The sequence below is a fragment of the Hippopotamus amphibius genome, chromosome 8 (assembly GCF_030028045.1).
Source record: "Hippopotamus amphibius kiboko isolate mHipAmp2 chromosome 8, mHipAmp2.hap2, whole genome shotgun sequence".
Lineage (NCBI taxonomy): Eukaryota > Metazoa > Chordata > Mammalia > Artiodactyla > Hippopotamidae > Hippopotamus > Hippopotamus amphibius.
In genome coordinates, this window is record NC_080193.1 from 77474374 (window position 1) to 77496971 (window position 22598).

A 22598-nucleotide genomic window follows, 5' to 3' on the forward strand; every position below is an offset into this window, starting at 1 on the left:
CACGAAAAAAGAAAATTACAGGCCAATATCACTGATGAATATAGATGCAAAAATACTCAACAAAATATTAGCAAACAGAATCCAACAGCACATAAAAAGGAATATAGACCACGATCAGGTGGGGTTTAACCCAGGAAAGCAAGGATTCTTCAATATACGCAAATCAATCAATGTGATACACCATATTAACAAACTGAAGGATAAAACCATATGATAATCTCAATAGATGCAGAAAAAGCTTTTGACAAAATTCAACACCCATTTATGATAAAAAAAAAAACTCTCCAGAAAGTCGGCATAGAAGGAACCTACCTCAACATAATAAAAGCCATATATGACAAACCCACAGCCAACATCCTTCTCAATGGTGAAAAACTGAAAGCATTCCCTCTAAGAACAGGAAAAAGACAAGGGTGCCCACTCTCACCACCATCATTCAACATAGTTTTGGAAGTTTCAGCTACAGCAATCAGAGAAAAAAAGAAATAAAAGGAATACAAACTGGAAAAGAAGAAGTAAAACTGTCACTGTTTGCAGACGACATGACACCATACATAGAAAATCCTAAAGATGCCACCAGAAAACTACTAGAGCCAATCGATGAATTTAGTAAAGTAGCAGGATACAAAATTAATGCACAGAAATCTCTTGCATTCCTATGCACTAACAACAAAAAATCAGAAAGAGAAATTAAGGAAACATTCCCATTTATCACTGCAGCAAAAGGAATAAAATACACAGGAATAAACCTACCCAAGGAGGCAAAAGACTTGTATGTAGAAAACTATAAGACACTGATGAAAGAAATCAAAGACGATACAAACAGATGAGATACCATGTTTTTGGATTGGAAGAATCAACATTGTGAAAATGACGATCCTACCCAAAGCAATCTACAGATTCAATGAAATCCCTATCAAATTACCAATGGCATTTTTCACAGAACTAGAAAAAGCAATTTTGAAATTTGTATGGAAACACAAAAGACCCCAAATAGCCAAAGCAATCTTGAGAAGGAAAAATGGAGCTGGAGGAATCAGGCTCCTTGACTTCAGACTATATTACAAAGCTACAATGTTCAAGACAGTATGGTACTGGCACAAAAAGAGAAATATAGATCAGTGGAACAGGATAGAAAGCCCAGAGATAAACCCATGCACCTATGGTCACCTTATCTTTGACAAATGGAGAAAAGACAGCCTCTTCAATAAGTGGTGCCGGGAAAACTGGACAGCTACATGTAAAAGAATGAAATTAGAACACTTCCTAACACCATACACAAAAATAAACTCAAAATGGATTAAAGAGCTAAATGTACAGCCAGACACTATAAAACTCTTAGAGGAAAACATAGGCAGAACACTCTAGCACATAAATTACAGCAAGATCCTTTTTGACCCCCCTCCTAGAGTAATGGAAATAAAAATAAAAATAAAAATAAACAGATGGGACCTAATGAAACTAAAAAGCTTTTGCACAGCAAAAGAAACCATAAACAAGACAAAAAGACAACCCTCAGAATGGGAGAAAATATTTGCCAATGAAGCAACTGACAAAGGATTAATCTCCAAAATATACAAGCAGCTCATGCAGCTCAATAACAAAAAAACAAACAACCCAATCCAAAAATGGGTGGAAGACCTAAATAGACATTTCTCCAGAGAAGACATACAGATGGCCAACAAAATATATGAAAAGATGCTCAACATCACGAATCATTAGAGAAATGCAAATCAAAACCACAATGAGGTATCACCTCATACCGGTCAGAATGGCCATCATCAAAAAATCTAGAAACAATAAATGTTGGAGAGGGTGTGGAGAAAAGGGAACTCTCCTGCACTGTTGGTGGGAATGTAAATTGATACAGCCACTATGGAGAACAGTATGGAGGTTCCTTAAAAAACTGAAACTAGAACTACCATATGACCCAGCAATCCCACTCCTGGGCACATACCCTGAGAAAACCATAATTCAAAAAGATACATGTACCACAATGTTCATTGCAGCACTATTTACAATAGCCAGGACATGAAACAACCTAAATGTCCATCGACAGATGAATGGATAAAGAAAATGTGGCACATATATACAATGGAATATTACTCAGCCATAAAAGGAACAAAATTGAGTTATTTGTAGTGAGGTGGATGGACCTAGAGTCTGTCATGCAGAGTGAAGTAAGTCAGAAAGGGGAAAACAAATACCATATGCTAATGCATATATATGGAATCTTAAAAAACGGTACTGATGAACCAAGTGGCAGGGCAAGAATAAAGACACAGATGTAGAGAACAGACTTGAGGACACAGAGAAGGAGGGTAAGTTGGGATGAAATGAGAGAGTAGCATTGACATACATACACTACTAAATGTAAAATAGATGGCTAGTGGGAAGCTGCTGCATAACACAGGGAGATCAACTCAATGCTTGGTGATGACCTAGAGGGGTAGGATAGGGATGGTGGGAGGGAGGCTCAAGAGGGAGGGGATATAGGGATATATGTATAAATACAGCTGATTCCCTTTGTTGTATACTGGAAACTGGCACAACATTGTAAAGCAATTATACTCCAATAAAGATCTGAAGAAGAAAAAAAAAGACCTGGGTTCAAATCTATACCCTACTAAGTTCTTGCTAGGTAACCTGGGGCAAGATACTTAATGTCTCCACTTCTCATCTCTTAACCTATAAAGTGGGGAAAATGATAATGATCTCGAAGGGTTATTGTGAGGATTAAAGAACACATATACTCTAAGTGCCAAGCATAATGCTGGCCCATAGTGGCTGCCCATACCTGGCAGCTATTATTATTATTTCCTTTCATGGAAAGGGGTCAAAGATTTTCTAAATATATTTCTATGCAAGTAGATAACTTTGAAAAGTGGCAGAAAGGTTACATCCTGAAGCAGTGGTATGCAAACTTTGAAATATATCAGAAACATCCAAAAATAAAAGATGATTAAGCTTCACCTTCAGAGATTCTGATTTTGTGGACACTGGATAGGGGCTAATTATCTATACTGCAAACAAACTCTCCAAATGGCTCTGACATATGCCACAAGTTTGAGAAACACTGTCCTAAATCATATATTCCTCTTAATTTGTGTCCTAAACAGCTATGAGGATCACCCACATTCACACTGTATTTCAGAAACTTCTATGTTTCACAATTGTTGATGTGCAGAAGTAAGATATTTTAACTATTAAAACCCCAAATATCACATAATGGATTATTATTATTATTATTATTATTAACACCCACCAAATCTGAGAATTGAAAGATAACTTTAAAAAGTCATCTGACACAGGGCTTCCATGGTGGCGCAGTGGTTAAGAATCTACCTGCCAATGCAGGGGACACGGGTTCTATCCCTGCTCCAGGAAGATGCCACATGCCGGGGAGCAACTAAGCCCATTCACAACAACTCCTGAGCCTGCACTCTAGAGCCCGAGAGCCACAATTGCTGAATCCCGTGCGCCTACAGCCTGTGCTCTGCAACAAGAGAAGCCATCACAATGAGAAGCCAGCACACCCCAACAAAGAGCAGCCCCCACTCTTCGCAACTAGAGAAAGCCCGTGCACAGCAATGAAGACCCAACGCAGCCAATAAATAAATAAATAAATAATTTATTTATTTTTAAAAAAAGTCATCTTACACAAATTTACATCCAGTATTTGAACCTCTGGAGAACATCCCCGGAAATTATTTATCAATCTTCTCCTAATATAATATTGGGAAGGAGTTACTACCTTCTTCCTACACTAAGTATTATTTAAGCTTTTTCATACATCCAAAACTCAAAATTACATAAACAAGAGCTTCCAAGGATGAAAATTTTAGATTATTCATAGTCCCATTTTATAGTAATAAATATTAGAGAGTATCTGTGAGATTTTTCTCAACATGTACCAAGTGGCAGGTGAATGAAATACCAAAACCCACTGGCTGGGTCAAACGACTTCCCAAATCATCGATGTTAATGCTTTCCATGTAGTCCCTCTACAAAGGGGACTGTACCAGGTTTCCCTGATGGCGCGGTGGTTAAGAATCTGCCTGCCATTGCAGGGGGCACAGGTTCAAGCCCTGGGCCAAGAAGATCCCACATGCTGTAGGGCAACTAAGCCTATGTACCACAACTACTGAGCCTGCACTCTAGACCCTGCAAGCCACAACTACTGAGCCCATCCGTGGCAACTGTCGAAGGCTGCACGTCTAGAGCCCATGCTCCACAATGAAGAGTAGTCCCCGCTCAACGCAGCTAGAGAAAGCCTGTGCGCAGCAATGAAGACCCAACACAGCCAAAAATAAATAAATAAATAATAAAATAAATCTTTAAATAAATAAATTTTTTTTTAAAAAAGGGAAGGACTATACCAAAAAACTCTTCTCCTCAGAAATTCACTGTACAATTAACTAATGTTAGGAACTATTTGTGGAACTTTTGCCTTGGGAACTCAGAATTGAAATTTATGATGAATTCAAAGTATGGTAACCTGAGGGAAACCTAACTGCCAGCAGCCTGCAGGAAAGACAGAAGTAGGCAACTGAGCTGAAATGTTCATAACCCTTTCAAATACAGCATTTAGCAAAAACAGCCAGCTACACAGAGATACCACCCTGCAGGCACCTTAACTGGCTACAAACAGGACCACCATTACTGTAAAAACTATTTGGGTTACAACTCAAAATATTAACTTTATTTCTGGGCATTAAGCAGAACTTTGACTCTTTTTTTTTTTTTTTTCCCGTCAAAAGTTTTATGAGACAAGGACAACTCAGCCGAGATGCCTTGCCATGCAAGATCTCAACTTTTAATGGAGATGTCTTTGTCCATGTTATTTTAATGAAGCTGTCATAGTCATGCCAGTGAAATTTATTGAGACTCTTCATATTTCAAAGCCACTGACACAATTTGTGCAAAAGTCCAAAGAACTGCATCCCAAGCTTTAAAGAAAAGATATATACAACTAAAAGAATTCCAGTTAAGGTCATAGAGAGTTTTCCTATAATTCCAGCATGAAATGAAATAATAACAAAAGTGATGGAGATTTTCCCTACAGTAAAGCACCCAAGCTTTCTCTTGTTAACATTTCTACTTCATTTAGATGCATTGCTTTTTTTTTTTTAAGAGTAGATGAGATTTAATTTTAGAGACACCTTGGCTGCTCCAAGATGATACATTTTAAAATATGGAATTTCACTCTATTTTCACAATATCATACACTTTTTTCTTTGTATTTAGATATAAATTGGCTGTTTGCTATTTTGCTAATCCACAAATATTGGATGAAGAAATTAAGGCTTATAACTAGGAATACAGGTCATCATTTTCAAAAATAGTATTTACAGCTCTGAACTCTAGAAAAATGATCAGTTGCCTATTTTCTGAAGGGGCCAAATGAATAATGCCAGAAATGCTAAAAGATACTATTTTTATATCCTTTTTATATGGCTAGGTGAAAATAAGAATCCAGTATGGTATACTGCCAAGCTAAGTTTTTATTCTTAACATCATTTTTAACATAATTCCTTTTGAGAGACTTTTCCACTCCAAACACTTTTCTCACTTTCTTCAAAAGCTTATGGAAAGCTCATTTTGCCCACGAAACCTCCCTATCATGACACATAATGATATTATCCAACCATTCAATTTAAAAAACAACAGCTGGGCCTAGAATTAAATGAAACTGGGGGCTTGTCTGTACCTGTGGTCACTGCAGCCTCAGCAGTGGGAGAAGGAGACAAAGTGGTGACAACTGGCTGTGGAGACACTGGGCCTGGGCCCCTGGTACAAGTGCCCTGTGGTGCTAATCTCTTGTCTCCATGGCAATACTGCATTTGGGGGTTATTCTGCACAGACACACACTGTGCCTGCCAGGCTCAATTTCACAGGCATCCTGCTTAGCTATCCTCAGAAAACTCAATTAAAGTCAAACTTAAAGAAGGCTTGAAAAACCTGGTCTCCTTGCTGAAATACTAAATGAAAGGTCTGTAGAAAAACACAGGGTCTTCTATTTGCACCCCTCCTCCCATGTTTATTTTGTCTGCAAAATTGGGCCACTTATCAGGGACACAACTGGTTCCCAGCAAGAAGCTATGCCCCCAAACTTCAGGGCATGCTGGGTGACAGGAGCTGCCAGAAACTCAGGAATCCAGGAGAAGTTTCTCACCACCTTCCTGACCACAGTGCCTACGAGTCCAAAGACCGAATTAGAACAAGGACTTAAACAGACTCGGTCAAGAATTAAGGCAAAAAAAAAAAAAAAAAGAAATAAGGCAGTTGTCTGGGACCCAAAGGACACAGATGAGGTGGTGGTTTTAAAATATGACTGCAGAGTCTTTGACACTCCTTCCCATCAAAAGATGGAACGTAATTCTCCATCCTTTAAACGTGGGCGGCCGTTAGGAATTTGCTTCTATTGAAGAGAACGCACCAGAAACACACTGAGTTACTTCGGAGACTGGGGTAGAAAAGGTGATACAGCTTCCCTCCAGCTCCCTCTGGGGATGTTCACCCTGGGTGGGAACCCAGCCACCAGGCCCCGAGGAAGGCCAGGCCACATGGAGGGTACACATGTGCATTCGAGTCCAGGGCCTCTGCTGAGAACTCAGCCGACAGCCAGCATCAGTCACAGACCTGTGCACGTGGAAGCCTTGGAGGTGACCTTCCCGGCTCCATCTACACCCAGGAGACACCCTGAGGGAGAACTAAGTGACCCACAACTCCCAGACCATGCAAGATGATGATAATAAGGATAATAAGTGGACACTGCTGTTTTATGCCACTGACTCTGAGGTGGTTTGCTGGACATCAAGAGTAACGGAAATAGTGAGGCAAAGGAGCATTTCTGAGAGTTGCAGAGCGAGACCCGAGTGCCCGGCCTGACTGAAGCTGTGCTGAACAGGAGAAAACTGGGCCGGACCTGCCCCAGCCAAGGCCCGGAGCTGTAGTAACCCAGTAGGGAGCAGGCCTGGGGAGCTGCAGAGACCCCAGGCTTTCGTCCTTGGTGTAACTGTGCTGGGGGCAGCGCCACCTCCGGGACCTCAAGGCTGCAGCCTGCGACCCTCACAGTGGTCCCCGTTGAGCCCATGAGGCCACACCTGTGCCCCGCTCCTCTGTGTTCAGGCACGGACCAAGGGAATGAGTCCTGAGACCTGCCACTCCTCCATGCAGGGCCCCTGAGAACTCCAGGAGGGGCAGCCCAGCTGCAGAACCAGCAGCACAGTTAGAACCGCTAGGCTTGGACCCGCTGAGCTGGAGCTCCCGAGGCTACCAAGGGCGAGAACAAACACCCAAGTGCTTCCCATCTGAAGCTACTGAAGCCCACGTGGGAATCAAATCTGCAGCACTGCTCATCCACCAGTACCCTGGAACGCCAAGAGCTAAATAATTTACTCATGCTTCTTTTCTTCAGAAAACTTTAACTCTCTAAAAGGAAACCGAGAAACAATGGCAGGAAGTTTTGAAATCCTCTCTAATGTGACTGCTGTGAAAAGGGCAAATGTGCTATTTCACGTAGTAAAACTCCACCTGCTGGGAATCGAGGATTATGCCATCGATACTTATCAAAGGCATGACGCACATCACAGACTCTTTCCAACAGAATAATTTAAGCAATTTTCATAATGTTGTTTCAAAGACAAAACTCCAGCACAGAATCCAAATGTGGCCACCAATTTCACGTTAACTAAAGGTTTTCTCACCTTTCTGGAAAATGAACAGTTCTGGTAAAAATGACTAATCATGGAAAACCATCGTTTTATGCTAAAAACTAAAGACTGGAATTCCTACTTTGGATGTGAAAAGATGGAAATGCTTTCTAAGAATGAGAATTCCATACTGATGCTGAGATAAGATCCTATTAGACTAGTTCAAGGTAAAAGTGAAAGATACTGAACTCTTTCCCCACCCATGCTGTCCTGTGCTGCTTCTGACTGCGCTGCTGTGGTTACGTCCCTCTGGCATTTGCTTGGATTCTCTTTGTTCCTCCATGTCTTAGTTATCTGACATACAAGACAATGCTAATACCAGTCACCCTGAAAAGTGGGCCTCAAGGAATGGAGATAAAAAGGACTGCAAAGCACTTCATAAATATTTAGATTTTTTAAAGCCCTCGTTTGCCAAGTCCATGGAATTCTCTCCATCTCATTATTTAAAACTCAAGTTGGCAAAGTTGTTAAAAGTTTTTAATCTAGATGATTTACCTTTGTTGCTTTGTCCATTCTCCTTCTGGGATGAAAAGAAGTTCAGGAAAACAGGTATTCAGGAGACAGAACTCAGGGTATCTCACATTGTGTTGGTCAATCTGACAAAGAGCCCTGGTGTGGTAAAAAAGAAATCTCAGGACAGGGAAAGGTGCTTCTAAATGTTGCTATAAATAGCTGAGACAGTTACTGACTTCTCAATACTTAGGTGACTACACTCAAATAAATCCTCCTCTCTACACCTCAAGGACCACTCTGTGCGTCCAACAGCTTCCCCCAACTGGCCTCCTTCAAAAACCTTCCCCACAGCTACCAAAACCTTTGACCAAAAATGCAAACCTGAATTCATACTCTTTAATGCTGTAACTTCAATGCTAAAGTGTTAGCCTAAGGAAACTGCGATTGGGATGAAAAGAGCACAGCTCAGTAAAACCATGACCACAGACTCTGGCACCAGACTGCCTAGGTTTAAATCTCAGCTCCCACACATCTCGCTGCACGACTGAAGACAAGGTAATTATCTGTTTTATTTGGGTTTTCTTAATTTTCCTGGTAACAGCTTTATTGAGATGTATTTCACATATTATATAATTCACTCACTTAAAGTGTACATTTCAACAGTTTTCAGTATATTCAGAGTTGTGCAGCCATCACTATAACCAGTTGTGGAACATTTTCATCATCCAAAAAAGAAGCCCTGTACCCATCAGAAGTCACCCCCACTCTCACTACCCTCCCCAGTCATAGGCAACCACTTACTTTCTCTATAGATCTGCCTCTTCTGGTCCCTTCATACAAATGGAATCTACAGCCTTTCGTGTCTGGCTTCCTTCATTTAGCATCACGTTTTCAAGATTCATCCATGTAGCAGCACAGACCAGGGATTCACTCACTTTACTGCCACATAACATTTCATGGTGTGGATAGACCACATCTGGTTATCCATTCATCAGTCGATGGACATTTGGGTTGTCTGCACATTTTGGCTATTTCAAATAATGCTGCTGTGAACATTCATGTACAAGTTGCTGTGTAGATGTATGTTTTCATTTCTCTTGAGTATATAGCTAGGAGTGGAACAGCTGGGACAAAGGTAATTTCTATGTTTAAACTTTGAGGAGATATATTTTTGAAGACTATTTAATGATAAGAGCAAATGTTCTCTTCATTTGATAAAAACATTTAAAAATACACATACACATAGGTGTCTATCCTGGTTTATTGTGAACATTACATACTTTGGGGTGTACGTATGCAAATAAATGCATTTCTGTGCTTTTCCAAATTTTTATAAGAATATGATTAATTTTATAATCAGGAATAAAAAAGCGTTTTAAAAAAAAAATGTAAACACGACCATGTTATTCTCTAAAACGCTTTAAAGGCTCCTCACTACTTATGGGACCTCACACAACCTTCGTGTCCCAGCCGCTGCCTAGCCTCTGACTCTATCTCAATTCAAGCAACACCGAATTCTTCGTAGTTTCCCAAACATCCAGGCTCAGTGCTTTTGCACGAGCTGTTCCCTCTACCTGGAACTCCTGTCCCTCATTCTGTCTGCCTCATAGACTTCCTGTTTTACTGCTCACAACTCCAACTTGCTGAGACAACTATGTCTTGACTCTTTCTTTGTATCCCTAATTCCTAGCACAATATTCAACCTAATATATGTGTTGAACTCAACTCCAAATATTTCCATATAACAAGGAAAAGAAACGAATAACGTTCATAGTTACCTGCTATACTTCAGTGTATTTGCTTCAAAGCATGTTGACTAGGATTAAAGGTGGTAAGCATTTGCAAAGTATAACACTAACAGCTAACAGTTAGCAACACAAGTGCCTACTACGTGTGGGGCTGTTTTAAGCAAGTTTTTCATGTATTAACTCAATGCTCATATTATTCCTATGAAAGGGGTGCTATTATTAATATAACTAATATGATTTACTATGTAAAAACTTTCTTTTAGAATCTTTACATAATGGTACCTGTTATCTTTAAGGAGAAACACTTTTTAAAGTGTATTAAAGTAACCATAAATCAAGTTGGAAAAGTTCTAATTTCACTGAAAACTGTCCTTTTATATGGAACGCTAAGAGGGAAAAGAATTGGGTATGCAAACATAATGGTATGTGGGCCGAGGGAAGTGTCTGAAGAAAATCTTAAAGGATATAAAAGCAGAGAGGAGAGCTGTACTTAGCCCGATGGTGGGCAGTCTCAAGGCGAGGCTGAGGAGTTGAGTACAGGCAACAGGGAGCCACTGGAGGTTTAGGAAGCTGAAGCTGGAGAAGTGTGTCACCAAATCCCAGGGATTTCAATTCAAAGGGTTCAGTTAGGAAAAGAGAGTCCAGTGCTTTGGAGTTAGAACGGAAGCAGAAGGTATTATGCACCAGAGTGGCTTAAATTTTTTATTAAACAAAATAAACACTAACTTTACAATTAAAAATGCTATATTCTTGTTATGAAATAACTTTTGGTACATTCTTGTTTAGCATAAAAGGAGATGAGTGTCTTTAGAGACTCACAAGTCTCCCACAGACAGGGCGATCTGTCCCACTCTTCGCTGGACGGCTTCCATTTACACCTGCTGCCTGGTCCTCTGTCCAGTCGGTATCCCCTTTTAACTCTCAAAAGTATCCCTATTTAAACTGGATTGTGGTGATGGCTGCACAGCTCTATGCATTTGCTAAAAATCATTAAATAACACATTTACCATGGGTAAATTTTATAAACAACCTCAATAAAGTTGTTTTTTAAAAGTCCGAATTTGAAGGACAAGTTACGTGCGACATGATCCACACGCCACCACCTCAAGGCCTGAAAAGTGATTGACTGATAGTCTACAAAGGGACAATTCCAAACGGTTCTTCTCCAAGAAGAGAGACTTTTTTTTTCCTACTTAGACAGCTTCTCGGCACATGACATGAAAATAAGACCCTCGCCCAGTCTCAGAGACCTGACGTCATGAGGTCAACTCTTTACAGGCCTTGGCACATGCTCCCACTGACGCTTCATTCACTCTTAAGTATGAAAGCAGCACTACCACAACTGTCCCTATTTCAGGCCATCTAGCCTACTGCTAATTCCACAGGTGGCCTCCATTTGTTTTAAAAGGATACATATAATGTTAAAAGCTTCGGAGTGTTACTGGCTTTAAAAATTAAAGCCAGAAACTTTTCCAACTTCAACTTTAATTCTGGAGTCCAAGAATCCTGAAGGAAAAAAAAAAACAAGGAAAAAAAAGAAAAACACTAGATCATTAAATGCAACAAATGTTGTCAAGTTGTGGCCTTTAGGGTTAAATAACTCTGCCACAGTTACTGAAATCAGAAGCAAGATGACTTGCCAGTGGTGTGATGCTGTAACAAACAGGTTTTAGAACATCTGACCAATTCATTTATAGAAGATTCAAGAGCCCACAGCAGGAGGAAAGAACACAGTACTTTCACGAACAGGGAAAAAATCACCCTGTACATGATTTGAATATTTCATGTGATTTAAACACAAGCATGACAAGTAACCTTATTAGGTTGAATACCCATAATAATTCAGTACAGTTTAGGCGTATGTGGCACTGGCAGGCATACATAATCATTGCTAAGTTACTCAGAGTCTCTGGAAGAAAGGGACTCATTTCCAAAGGGACTCATCCAGACAAGAAACATAGAAAGAAGCTGTTATCTGCCACAAATACTCCATCATGCCCAGTATTATCATATATGTCTAGTTTGATTTGTTCCTTAAACATAAATTATTTATCTCAAATAATGCTCATTGAGAAGGAAAAAATAATGACTTACATAGTAAAAGAATAAGTGTCACAAGCAAAGACCTTTCTCAGGACAATTTTCCTGAGAGTCTTCAGACAAAAATATCTACCACCTAAACCAAGAAGTTCCACTAAAAAGAAGCTCTGTCACTAAAAATTCATGTCCATTTACCTCTGAGATCCTGCCCCATCTCCCTCAGACCTGCGCATCCTTCCCCATTTCTCCCTCCAGCTCTAATCCTCATCCCAGCTCTAATCCACCCCACCCCATCAGTCTATCCAGTGCGTTATCTGACTCTTCAAAAAATACTGCAGATAAGCAGAAAAGCCTGATATTTTAAAAAGATTTTGTAATTCCCCAACATCATGACAGCTTTATTTCTAGCGTGTCTGTTGTGGGTTGAATTGTCTCCCCTAAAAAGACATGTTGAAGCCCTAATCTCCTCAGAACATGAGGTCAGCGGGAATGGGGGCATTGCAGATAGAATTAGCTAAGATGAGGTTGTATTAAAGTAAGCGCTTAATCCAACATGACTGGTGTCCTTATAAGAAGGAAATTTAGACACAGACACAGAGAGAAGATGGCCATGTAAAGACAGAGCAGAGGTCTAGAATTATGCAACCACCAGCCAAGGGACACCTGAGACTACTGGAAGCTGGAAAAGGCAAGGAAGGATCTTCCGTTAGAAGCTTTGCAGGGAGCATGGCCCTGTTGGCACCCTGATTTCAGACTTCTGACCTCCTAAACTGTGAGATGATAAATTTCTATTGTTTTAAACCACCCAGTCTGTGGTCCTTTGAAATAATATAGTACACAATCAGGGAATCAAATATATGCCAAGTAAGTGAGGATTTTAACACAAATCAAAATGTACATGGCCAGTGATTGTGTAAAGTAGGCTAGTTTTTTTTTCAGGCTACTAATTTTCTTTGTAATTGAATAAATTATCATTTCAATACTGCCAAAGTATACACAGAATGATTTTTTTTAACATTTTTTTCCACGCCCACATGGCATGTGGCATCTTAATTCCCCGACCAGGGATCGAACCTGCGCCCCCTGCATTGGGAGTGCAGAGCCTTAACCACTGGCCCTCCAGGGAAGTCCCTACACAAAATGATTTCAGAGGTTACTATATTTTAAAATACTTTGTCAGTCTGAGTTAACAGGTCTTGGTGCAACAACAACAAAAAATCACATTTTATAGCACAAGAAAAATTTGTTAAAGCAAATTACCTGTACATTCTTTTAAAATATAACATAAGCAAATTTTCGTGTTTTTTACAGCATCATTCAGAAACCACCAGCATATACAAGGTGAAACTGCAGTGTTGCCTTGGATCTGATACACGATGTGAAGGCAGTCACTTACCTGGAAGAGTTCTTTAAATGAGGGGTGTACCATGGGATTGGGAACAAAAGGCAGGGCATAGAATGGGAGAAACTCTGTGGTCTGGCTCAGCGCTGCCCCTTTGGTCTCCAGGTAGGTTTTGAAATAAGAAATCCTTTTGTCCAGTTCCTCTTTGTCCTGCAAGGAAGGGAGGATGCTCATCTGAGATCTCTTGCTTGACACTGGTTCACCTGTCCACCCATCCTCTCTCTGAGGCTCCTCCAGTTCCAGCCATTTCGCTGGCATTCTCCCTATCTGGCCCAGACATTCTCCCTGTCTGCATGCTGTCTCCAGTCATCCTAACATCATCCCTATTTCACCCCTTGGTGAAACTGTCAGGAATATCAAAGAACTAGATATATAATATACATAGTTCAAATGCTGCCTTTTCACTTTATCATTACCATTGTCTCATATTCTTAAAATTCTTAAACATCATTCTTAATGGCAGGACAAAACCTCTTCTTGTGGGTCTATCATAATTTATTTAACCAATTCCCCCATTACTAGATATGTACATTGCTTTCATAGTTCAGATATCAGAAATAAATATTTGTCTGCATTCCTGTAATTTCCTTACAAGAGGTTTTTAAGGGTGAAGAGTTTTTTTTTAAAATATGGAATCTTCTCAAATTTGCATGTCATCCTTGCGCAAGGGCCATGCTAATCTTCTGTGTCGTTCCAAATTTTTTTAGTATGTGTGCTTCTGAAGTGAGCACTTAAAGGTGAAAGTTTTTTGAAATAGAAGTTTAGTTTCCATATCACTATTCCCTTCTTTTATTAAGCTAACTAAGAAGTGATCTTGCCTGCTTCACTACTTCTAGGTGTAATCCCAGGCAAGTTGAATCACCCCAGGGTTTCCATTTCCTCCTGGGCCTCAACGAGAAGGTCCACCCTGGCCTCACCTGTTACGTCCCTCACAGCCTCATATACAGGCCAATTCTTCTCATGAGTGCATCTCACTTCACCTACGCCGTGAAGCCCACCAGACTTAAAAATTTTATTGATTTTTTTATCTTATAGCAAAATGCAAAAATTAGAAAATAAAAATAAATACAAAGAAAACAACAATCTCCCATGATGACACCACACGAGTACTATCTTAAGGAATAGCCTTCCAAGAACGGCTACTATAGTGTGCTGTAAAGCTGCTCACTCCACCACCGGCCACACCTGTGACCCCCTGACATTTTAATAAGTTAACACAGGTCCTCGGAACAGTAGCCAATGCATGCAGAAGCCACAAAACTAATGCCTGTGGTCTGATGTCAGCCTGGCCTGCTCCCCTTCTGCCATTCCCTCCGCGCCCCAAGCTTCACCCGCACCGCAGCTTGCGGCTGCTCCCCTCCCCCCTTGACGGCTCCAGCCCCACACCTGCAGGAAAAGACTGCAGAAGCTAAACTCAACTTACCACTCAAACAAACTTTCACAAACGGGCATACCATTTTCCCTTGTTTAAGCTTAAATTTATCTTCTAATATATGGTCAAAAATGTGGTCCAAATAATGTATTCTCTTATACATACAAGTCTTGAGGTATTCGGGAAAACAATGTAGCTTTCATCACAGAAGTGATTTAATTTCCATGCAAATTAGAAAACAAATTGCTGGGATGAGACAGAAAATCATTTATCAGGACAAAAGATGCCTACTCCTTAGAAGCAGTATTATAAAATTGCCACAAAACTAAATTAATCCTCATCTGAAAAACTTAGTTAATATTCTCCTTTAACACACCATTTGGACCAACCCACAGCACAAGGTGAACCTACAGGTCTCCCTATGGAGTGTTTCAGAAGATAGATGGCAAAATGGATGTGAAGGTAGAATTCCAACTTCTGGGCGAGGGAGTCGCTATCCCGGGCAGAACTGGGAATGTGCTCCTCCCACAAATCGAAGAACACCTTCTGGTCTCCACTGTCAAATGCCTCCAGGAGGTCCTTCTGTGGAGAATACATCAGAGTGAAGCCCGGTCATAAGGGATGCCCCTTCTCTCAACACCCCAAATTCTCACACCCTCCCAATATCTTGGATACCCATATATTCCATCATTTCAGTATGAGCAAAACTAAGTCTCCTTAGTGAGGAGGTGAGGGAAAGGAAAATAGAGACCCAGGCGGTTTCACATGGCCTAGGCTGAGATTCCTGCACACCCATCCCGGTGTTCCACTGCTTTGCAATATCAAATCTGAGAATTCTAAAGAACAGATGCAACATTTAAGGTCTCTGAAATGGAAGGAATCAGGCATAGCCCAAAGATTGAGGCCAGAGTCACACAGGCCCATGAATATACTGAGGTCACCCTTTGGACTTGCTGACCCACTGCACACAACCGATGAGAACAGGCCAGACCCAGAGCCCAGCCAGACCCAGCAGAACAACCTTGAACCTACAGAAAGTCGCTGACACCACAACTGCCAAGTCCCTGAGCAGCCTGGAGCTCAACCACACGGAGCAGTCAATCCCAGGCCTGGGAGAAGGGCGCTGTTACGTGCCCGCTGTTGCTAGAAGCATGTCTGGCGGAGAGGGCAGTGTGGGAAGCAACCACAGAGCCCAGCGCAGGCATGTAGTGACTGCCCAGCAACAAGGAAGCCTGGGCTGGAGATGGAGGAGGGCACACAGGCCCCACACCAAGCCAACCTCGGAGCTGTGCCAGCCTGACGACGCAGGGCAGGGATAGCTTCCTGACTCACCACGCAGTGGTTGAAACAGAAAATTCTGGAGAAAGGAGGTGGCAGTTCCCATGTCACCCGTCTCACAGGAAGAATGATAACTGACCCATCACAAATACCTGCTGCATAATTTTGCACACTTAAGTATAAGGCAGAATCAAAAGAACTTCCTGTGACTCGTTTTCCTTTTTGTATCAAATGCCCAAGATACTCAGACCTACATTTTGTGCTCAATTGCAATAGCTTTATTTAGACTTGATTTTCTGTAGAATCTCTAGTTCCCCCACCATCACCACCATTATTTACCACCATTATTCAGTCATGGTTCTTTTATACATTTTTTTAATGGTTTTACATTTTTTTCTGTAAAACTGTCTTTTTTTAAGGTTACATATTCTATTTGTTTATAATCAAGCTTTTTAACATTATAAAACAGAAATGTACAGAGAACAGTGTTTAGTTATCCTTAAGTCAAAAACATTCACTGATAAGAAATCTTCCAATGTGAATCTTACAAAAATGTTCTCAATGTCATGTGACCAAGAATAACTGTCTCTGAGTATTACCTTACTCTGAAGGGGACTGGCATACATTTGAAAGAAACTAAGAATTTTAAGCCCTTCAATACCGGCCTCTTTCTGTCCCTCAGCCCTGGAAACAGTGAAGGACAGCCGGTCAACAACTGTGGGCCGGGTGGGTACCAAAACAAAGCATGAGCAGCTAAGTACTGCCGCCTTGGAGGAAACTGGGGGAACCTGGCCAGAGGATCGCCTTTTCTTGTCACCGACTGATGCAAAGGTGAAGGGGAGCCTCCCAAGGATGTGCTGCTGGGGCCTGGCCCTGCCCCAGGCTCACTTCTGCTGAGCTCTTAGCAAACCCTGCGAGCCACTCTAGGGGGGACTGTCCCATGAGAGGTCCAGTGACTGGGAATGAGGTGAGCGCAGACTCTCGTGAAGATTTTAAAGCTTGGAGTCAAGGTATTTTCTTAACATGACTTGGCAAAGTAAGTCTATGTGTCAAACGGCCCATCTATAGTTTATTCTAAACTCCCTGGGACCACAAACCTTTGCTGTGCCATTATACTTCCAATTTATGAATTACATCCTGTAACTGGAAACGGTCCCTGCATTTAAAATAATATCTACACATAAAGCAATCCAGTGTTACAACTCATAGGGTCACAAAACATTAACTTCTTGAACGTAAACCACGATCACAGCCAGCATTACAAAGATCAGAAAATTTACACACCACCAAAAATCACCTACACACACACACACACACACACACTCACTCACTCTTACAGAAAACTGTGCTCAGGGACACACTCCCTTTGTTGAGTGCCACTGACACTTAACAAATGTCACTAAGCCACTGCCCCACGTATTTTTGTTTGGGAAATCTATAACGGTGGGACACAGCTGTTTATTAAACGAGCAGAAAAGACATGCTTGTGACCATCAGAAAGTTTCAGGGTCTTTCAAGTTAAGTATAGCCACTGCTTCCATATCTAATACTGACTAGAGTCTTGTTTCATGTTCTGCAAAGTTTGCTCTGGGGCTGGGAGGTGCCATCAGGCTGCCTGGCGCAGCACTGACAGAGGCGCCCATGTCTGAAGTGGCAGCAGCTCAGCACCCCGATGCGTGAGGCCTGGAGGGCACTGGGCAAGGATGCAGCCCACTTGAGCTCCCCAGGCCACTTCAGTGGCTCCCCCTCTCCCTGGCATCCAGTGCCAAGCCACTGGGGAGTCAGGCTGTGGCCTGACCTCCAGCTACTCTGTGGGACCCTCAAACCAAGTCTCAGATGATTTTTTGGAAGTATGTATATTAAAACAAATCAATTTATTAAAATAATAAAATCATGCAAAGCTGAAATAGGCTGCCTTGGCAAATGGTATGTTCTCTTGTCATTGGATGTACTCAAGGTGAATCAATCACTTACCTAGAATGTTCCAAATGGGATAGAGTGGCAAATAATGGTTGAAACGAGGACTCTTAAACCCTGAGAGTTGAGGACCACATAATACCTGCCCTTTGCAGCCCACTGCAAGGGGCTCACAGTCAGCCAGGCCTTCCTTTGATGGGATGCTGCCTTGCATGTGGTTCTTGCTCCCTGCCCCCACCAACCTCCCCAAACTAGAATGCAAGCACCATGGGGGCAGAGATTTTGTTTTGTTTTGTTCACCACTATGTCTCCAGTACCTGGAATTAATAACCTACAACCCTCAGGATGGCAACCACATGTGTCTCAGTTTCTAAGCACTGCATGGTTTCCTCTTTCTTCTTTCCAAGAAACATATGTGAAAGATCTGATGTTGCCATCCATTTCCCAGACCTACCTAGGAAGGATCTGAAATCTCTACAGAAATTTGAAGATGACATTACTAATTCATCCATAAACATCTGCACACTCTAACAGTCACTGTGCCCAGGTCCCCAGAAATGATCCCAACATTCTCTAATGGCAGCATTTTTTACAAGTTGGGAGCATCTTGATTATCTACAGAAATCACAAAAGTAAAATGTTACCTGGATTATCAATGACTTGGAGTCCCTTAAAGAGCCATATGCTGATTTAGACAATGGTTTTCCTTTTATTTTGCATTCTTTTGAAAATGTTTTCAAGGTGTCTTCAAATTCGGCAAAATCTAAATACTATTAGAAAAAAGAGCATAAATGTGTGTATAAATATATTTTATATATATATATAAATATATATATATATTTCTCTGTTTTAACATCAACAAAGTAACCGTCTTTGACGTAATTGTACCAGCTTAATATTATCACAAGTTTACAATGGGGTTAATGAACTGTCATTGTTGGGAAAAGTAATTTGGGATCCAGCTTAGAATTTACTTATTGATATACACACTAAAAGCCTAGAAAGACAGTATCATAGAAAACATTTATTTACAGAAAATAAATTTGTTTTTAGAAGGAAAATGTGAGCTGCATCATAATTTACTTTTTATTTTTGGCAGCGCCAGACACCTTGTGGGATCTCAGCTCCCCAGTCAGGGATTGAACTGGCGCCCTCATCAGTGAAAGTATGGAGTCCTAACCACTGGACCTCCAGGAAATTCCCTTATCATGATTATTAATAGAAAACAAGATGATATATGCAGCAGCCTGAAAAAGGCAAAAGTGATCGAAAGACCTGATGGCTTTGGGTCTAGTAGGTCTCTGGGAATTTGTTACCTGAAACAGAGGGATTAGAGATAATGCCTGTCCCTAAGAACAAAAGGGGAGTCACTAAAGATGGGCAGCATCAAGCACGGCGCTAATGATAACCCTCCTCACCCCCAACTCGAAACACCCCTCTGCCTTGTGTCAGTGACATGTGCTACTTCTGCTGCTCTCCACACTTCTCTGCCCTTCTTCTCAGTTTGTGTTAGTCATACCTTTCTGTTTCTACCTCCTCTAACTGTGGCTATTTCTCCAGGCCATATACACAAGGCTGTGCTGTGACAGTTTTGAAAATTTATTAATGATCACACCAAATTCCAAAGCTGCATCACCCAGGTGGATGCCTTATCCTTGCTCCACGGCCATGTCTCTCAATGCCTAATGGACAGTTTAATCACATAGTAAAACAGCAGCAACCATTTCTTTAGCACCAACTCTGCGCCAGCCCCCTGCTAAAAGCAGTAGAGAATACCAGAAAGCATAAGGCGTGGGTCCTATCCTTCAAGAGCTTTCAGTGTAGGACACCTAGATGCCCATTAATAGGTAATGACTTAAATAGATGATGATGCAGCCACTCAATGAGGCAGGGGACTTCCCTGGTGGCACAGTGGTTAAGAATCCAGCTGCCAAAGCAGGGGACACGGGTTTGAGCCCTGGCCTGGGAAGATCCCACATGCCATGGAGCAACTAAGCCCATGCGCCACAACTACTGAGCCTGTGCTCTAAAGCCCGCGAGCCACAACTACATAGACCGAGGGCTCAGCGAGCGCTGCAATTACTGAAGCCTGTGAGCCTAGAGCCCATGCTCCACAACAAGAGAAGCCCGTGTACTGTAACAAAGAGTAGCCCCCGCTCGCCGCAACTAGAGAAAGCCCATGCACAGCAACAAAGACCCAACGCAGCCAAAAATTAAATACATAAGTAAACATTAAAAAAAAAAAAAACCCAAAAAACCAAGACACATCAGAAAAAAAAAAAGGATGAGGCAGATCATACAAAGTTGTTCATACTGTATTACTGCTGACAGATGAAAGGCAAGCTACGAACAATGTGTGTGATATCATCACATTTTGTAAAACAAACTATAGTCACATGAACATATTTTGAATACTCATAGAAAAAAGTCTGCAAAGGTAATATATTAAACCATTAACAGTGGTCACTGCAGTAATAGAATAGGGAAATTCAGTGTTTATACTTCTATACTGTTTGAATCTGTTACCATGAGCATGTGCTGCCTTTATAACTTTCTTTAAAAGAATCCTAAACAGCAGCTTTACAATTTCAGTTTAGTTATGAAAACAAAATATAAATACACGGAAAATTATAAAGAGGAAAACAGATAACTGTAATGTAATGATAGAAACATTACAAGGCATTATAGAATTTGTTTCATAATAAAACTCAAGCTTTATAAGTTTTCAGGATCTTTTTCTGTGACCTGTGTTTTGTGAAACATACCTCTTTCACTAGTCCAAGTAATTCTGATTCATGAGCCAGAATGTCCCCCATATTGAACCGAAACTGTTAATTCTCACAGCAAAAATCTCTACAAGGCAAAAAATAAGACAAAGGCTTTCATTCCAACCATCTGTAAAATTAACAAAAAGGTAGCTGTAGTGGGCAGAATAATGGCCCCCAAAGTTGTCCATGTCCTAATCCCGAGAACCAATAAAAATCTTAGGTTGCACAGAATGGGGGATTAAGGCTACAGATGGAACTAAGGTTGCTGATCAGCTGACCTTAAAACAGGGAGAGTAACTTGGATTATCTGTCGGACCCAATGTAATCACAGGGGTCCTCGTCAGGGAAAGAGGGAAGCAGGAAGGTCAGCATCAGAGTGATGCTGTGGGGAAGGGCTCCACCCGCCACTGAAGACGGAGGAAGGGCCAGGAGCCAAGGGGTGCAGGCACCTTCTAGAGCCTGGGGAAGGCAACAAACTGATTCTCCTCTGGAGCATCCAGAGAGGAACGAGCCCTGCCAACACCCTGAGTTTAGTCCAGTGAGGTCCATTTCAGACTTCTGACCTCCAGAACTGTAAGACAATAAATCTGTGTTGTTTTAAGCCACTAAATTTATGGTAATTTATTACAGAAGGACTAGGAAATACAGTGGCTGAAGTCAAAAGTAATTGTCTCGAGGGAGTCAGGGCTGCAGTTTAGAGATGGAGGCTGTAAGGATTCTGTAGATTTGGAAAAAAAAAGAAAAAAAAAGAAAAAGAAAAAAAAAAGTAATTGTCTCTTCTATGACAACTACTTAAAATGAGTGTGGTCAAGGACTGGAGGGTAGTTTAAATGAGAAAGTCAAGGATTGCTGGTGAGAGTGTGGAAGATTCTTTTTCTTATTTAGAGTTTTCTAACGTGCTCTCATGTGGCATGTGTAATTCAAACAGTCAAAAGCACAAAGTGTATTTAGAACAAAATAGAGTTCAATGATAAAGTCAATTCATTTACTTTAAGAAAGGATACGCACTAGAATTAATCCATGTGAAAAACACAGAGTCACTAATCACTTGCTCTGCTTCCAAGTAAAAAACATTAAACCCAGAAATAGAGTCACATTTCTAGAAAACAAACTTACGGTTACCAGGAGGGAAAGCCAGTGGGGGGAGGAGGGGAGGGATAAATTGGGAGACTGGGCTTGACATACACACACTACTATATATAAAATAGATATTTAATAAAGACCTACTATTGCATTGGGAACAAGAGTATTGGGAACGCTTCTCAATTCTCTGTAATGACCTATATGGGAAAAGAATCTAAAAAAGAGTGGATATATGTATACGTGGAACTGATTCACTTTTTGCTGTACACAAACTAACACAACACTGTAAATCAACTATATTCCAATAAAAATTAAATACAAAAAATAAAAAGTTTCTAAAAAGTGCAAAAACAAAAACATTAAACAGCCACAAAAAGATATCAGGTACTACTTACTTAAAAGAAATCTTTAATGTCACCCAAAGTCCATAGTCATTCAGCCTTACGCTAATGGAAGAGGAGGTAGTGTGCATTTACACACGTGTTAACACAAGGTTCATACACCAGAGAATTTATTAGGTCAGTTTTTTTAAATTAAGTGCAAGAATGCCCAACATCTTTTATACTTTCAAAATGCTTAAATAAATAAAACATTGTGAACTTTTTAAAAGTAATTCTTCCTCCTCTTCCTGCCACCCCTCCCCAAGATGTACCCAAAGCCCCACTCCCAGGCTCCTGCTCTAGGTTGGTCGCCCAATAACCTCAGAGGAATTACAAGTCTGGGTTCTAACGCTAACTCTGCCATTCACTGGCAACTGATGGAGGCAAATCACTGAAACCTTTTCCATCTGTAAAATAAAATGGAGAATTTATCAGATCTCTT

At 41.0% G+C, this 22598-nt stretch overlaps 1 protein-coding gene and 1 non-coding gene across 10 annotated transcripts in view; both read right to left on the reverse strand.

Moving 5' to 3' along the window:
- Positions 1 to 22598, reverse strand: part of ARMC9 (armadillo repeat containing 9) — a 150412-nt gene that overhangs the window by 122790 nt on the left and 5024 nt on the right. For all 9 annotated transcript variants that reach the window (XR_009055082.1, XR_009055080.1, XR_009055083.1 and 6 more), the window contains exons 2-7: positions 20691 to 20778; positions 18570 to 18695; positions 15142 to 15312; positions 13353 to 13508; positions 11330 to 11422; positions 8211 to 8235 (exon numbers count right to left, since the gene is read on the reverse strand). Coding sequence is in view for 5 of the 9 variants with exons in the window: in XM_057745323.1 (XP_057601306.1) it covers positions 8211 to 8235; positions 11330 to 11422; positions 13353 to 13508; positions 15142 to 15312; positions 18570 to 18695; positions 20691 to 20741 (622 nt within the window). In the remaining 4 variants the exon portion in view is untranslated. The remainder of the gene's footprint in view (positions 1 to 8210; positions 8236 to 11329; positions 11423 to 13352; positions 13509 to 15141; positions 15313 to 18569; positions 18696 to 20690; positions 20779 to 22598) is intronic.
- LOC130859693 (U6 spliceosomal RNA) lies at positions 13981 to 14089 on the reverse strand. Its single transcript, XR_009055257.1, has one exon. It is a non-coding gene; the product is annotated as a U6 spliceosomal RNA (small nuclear RNA).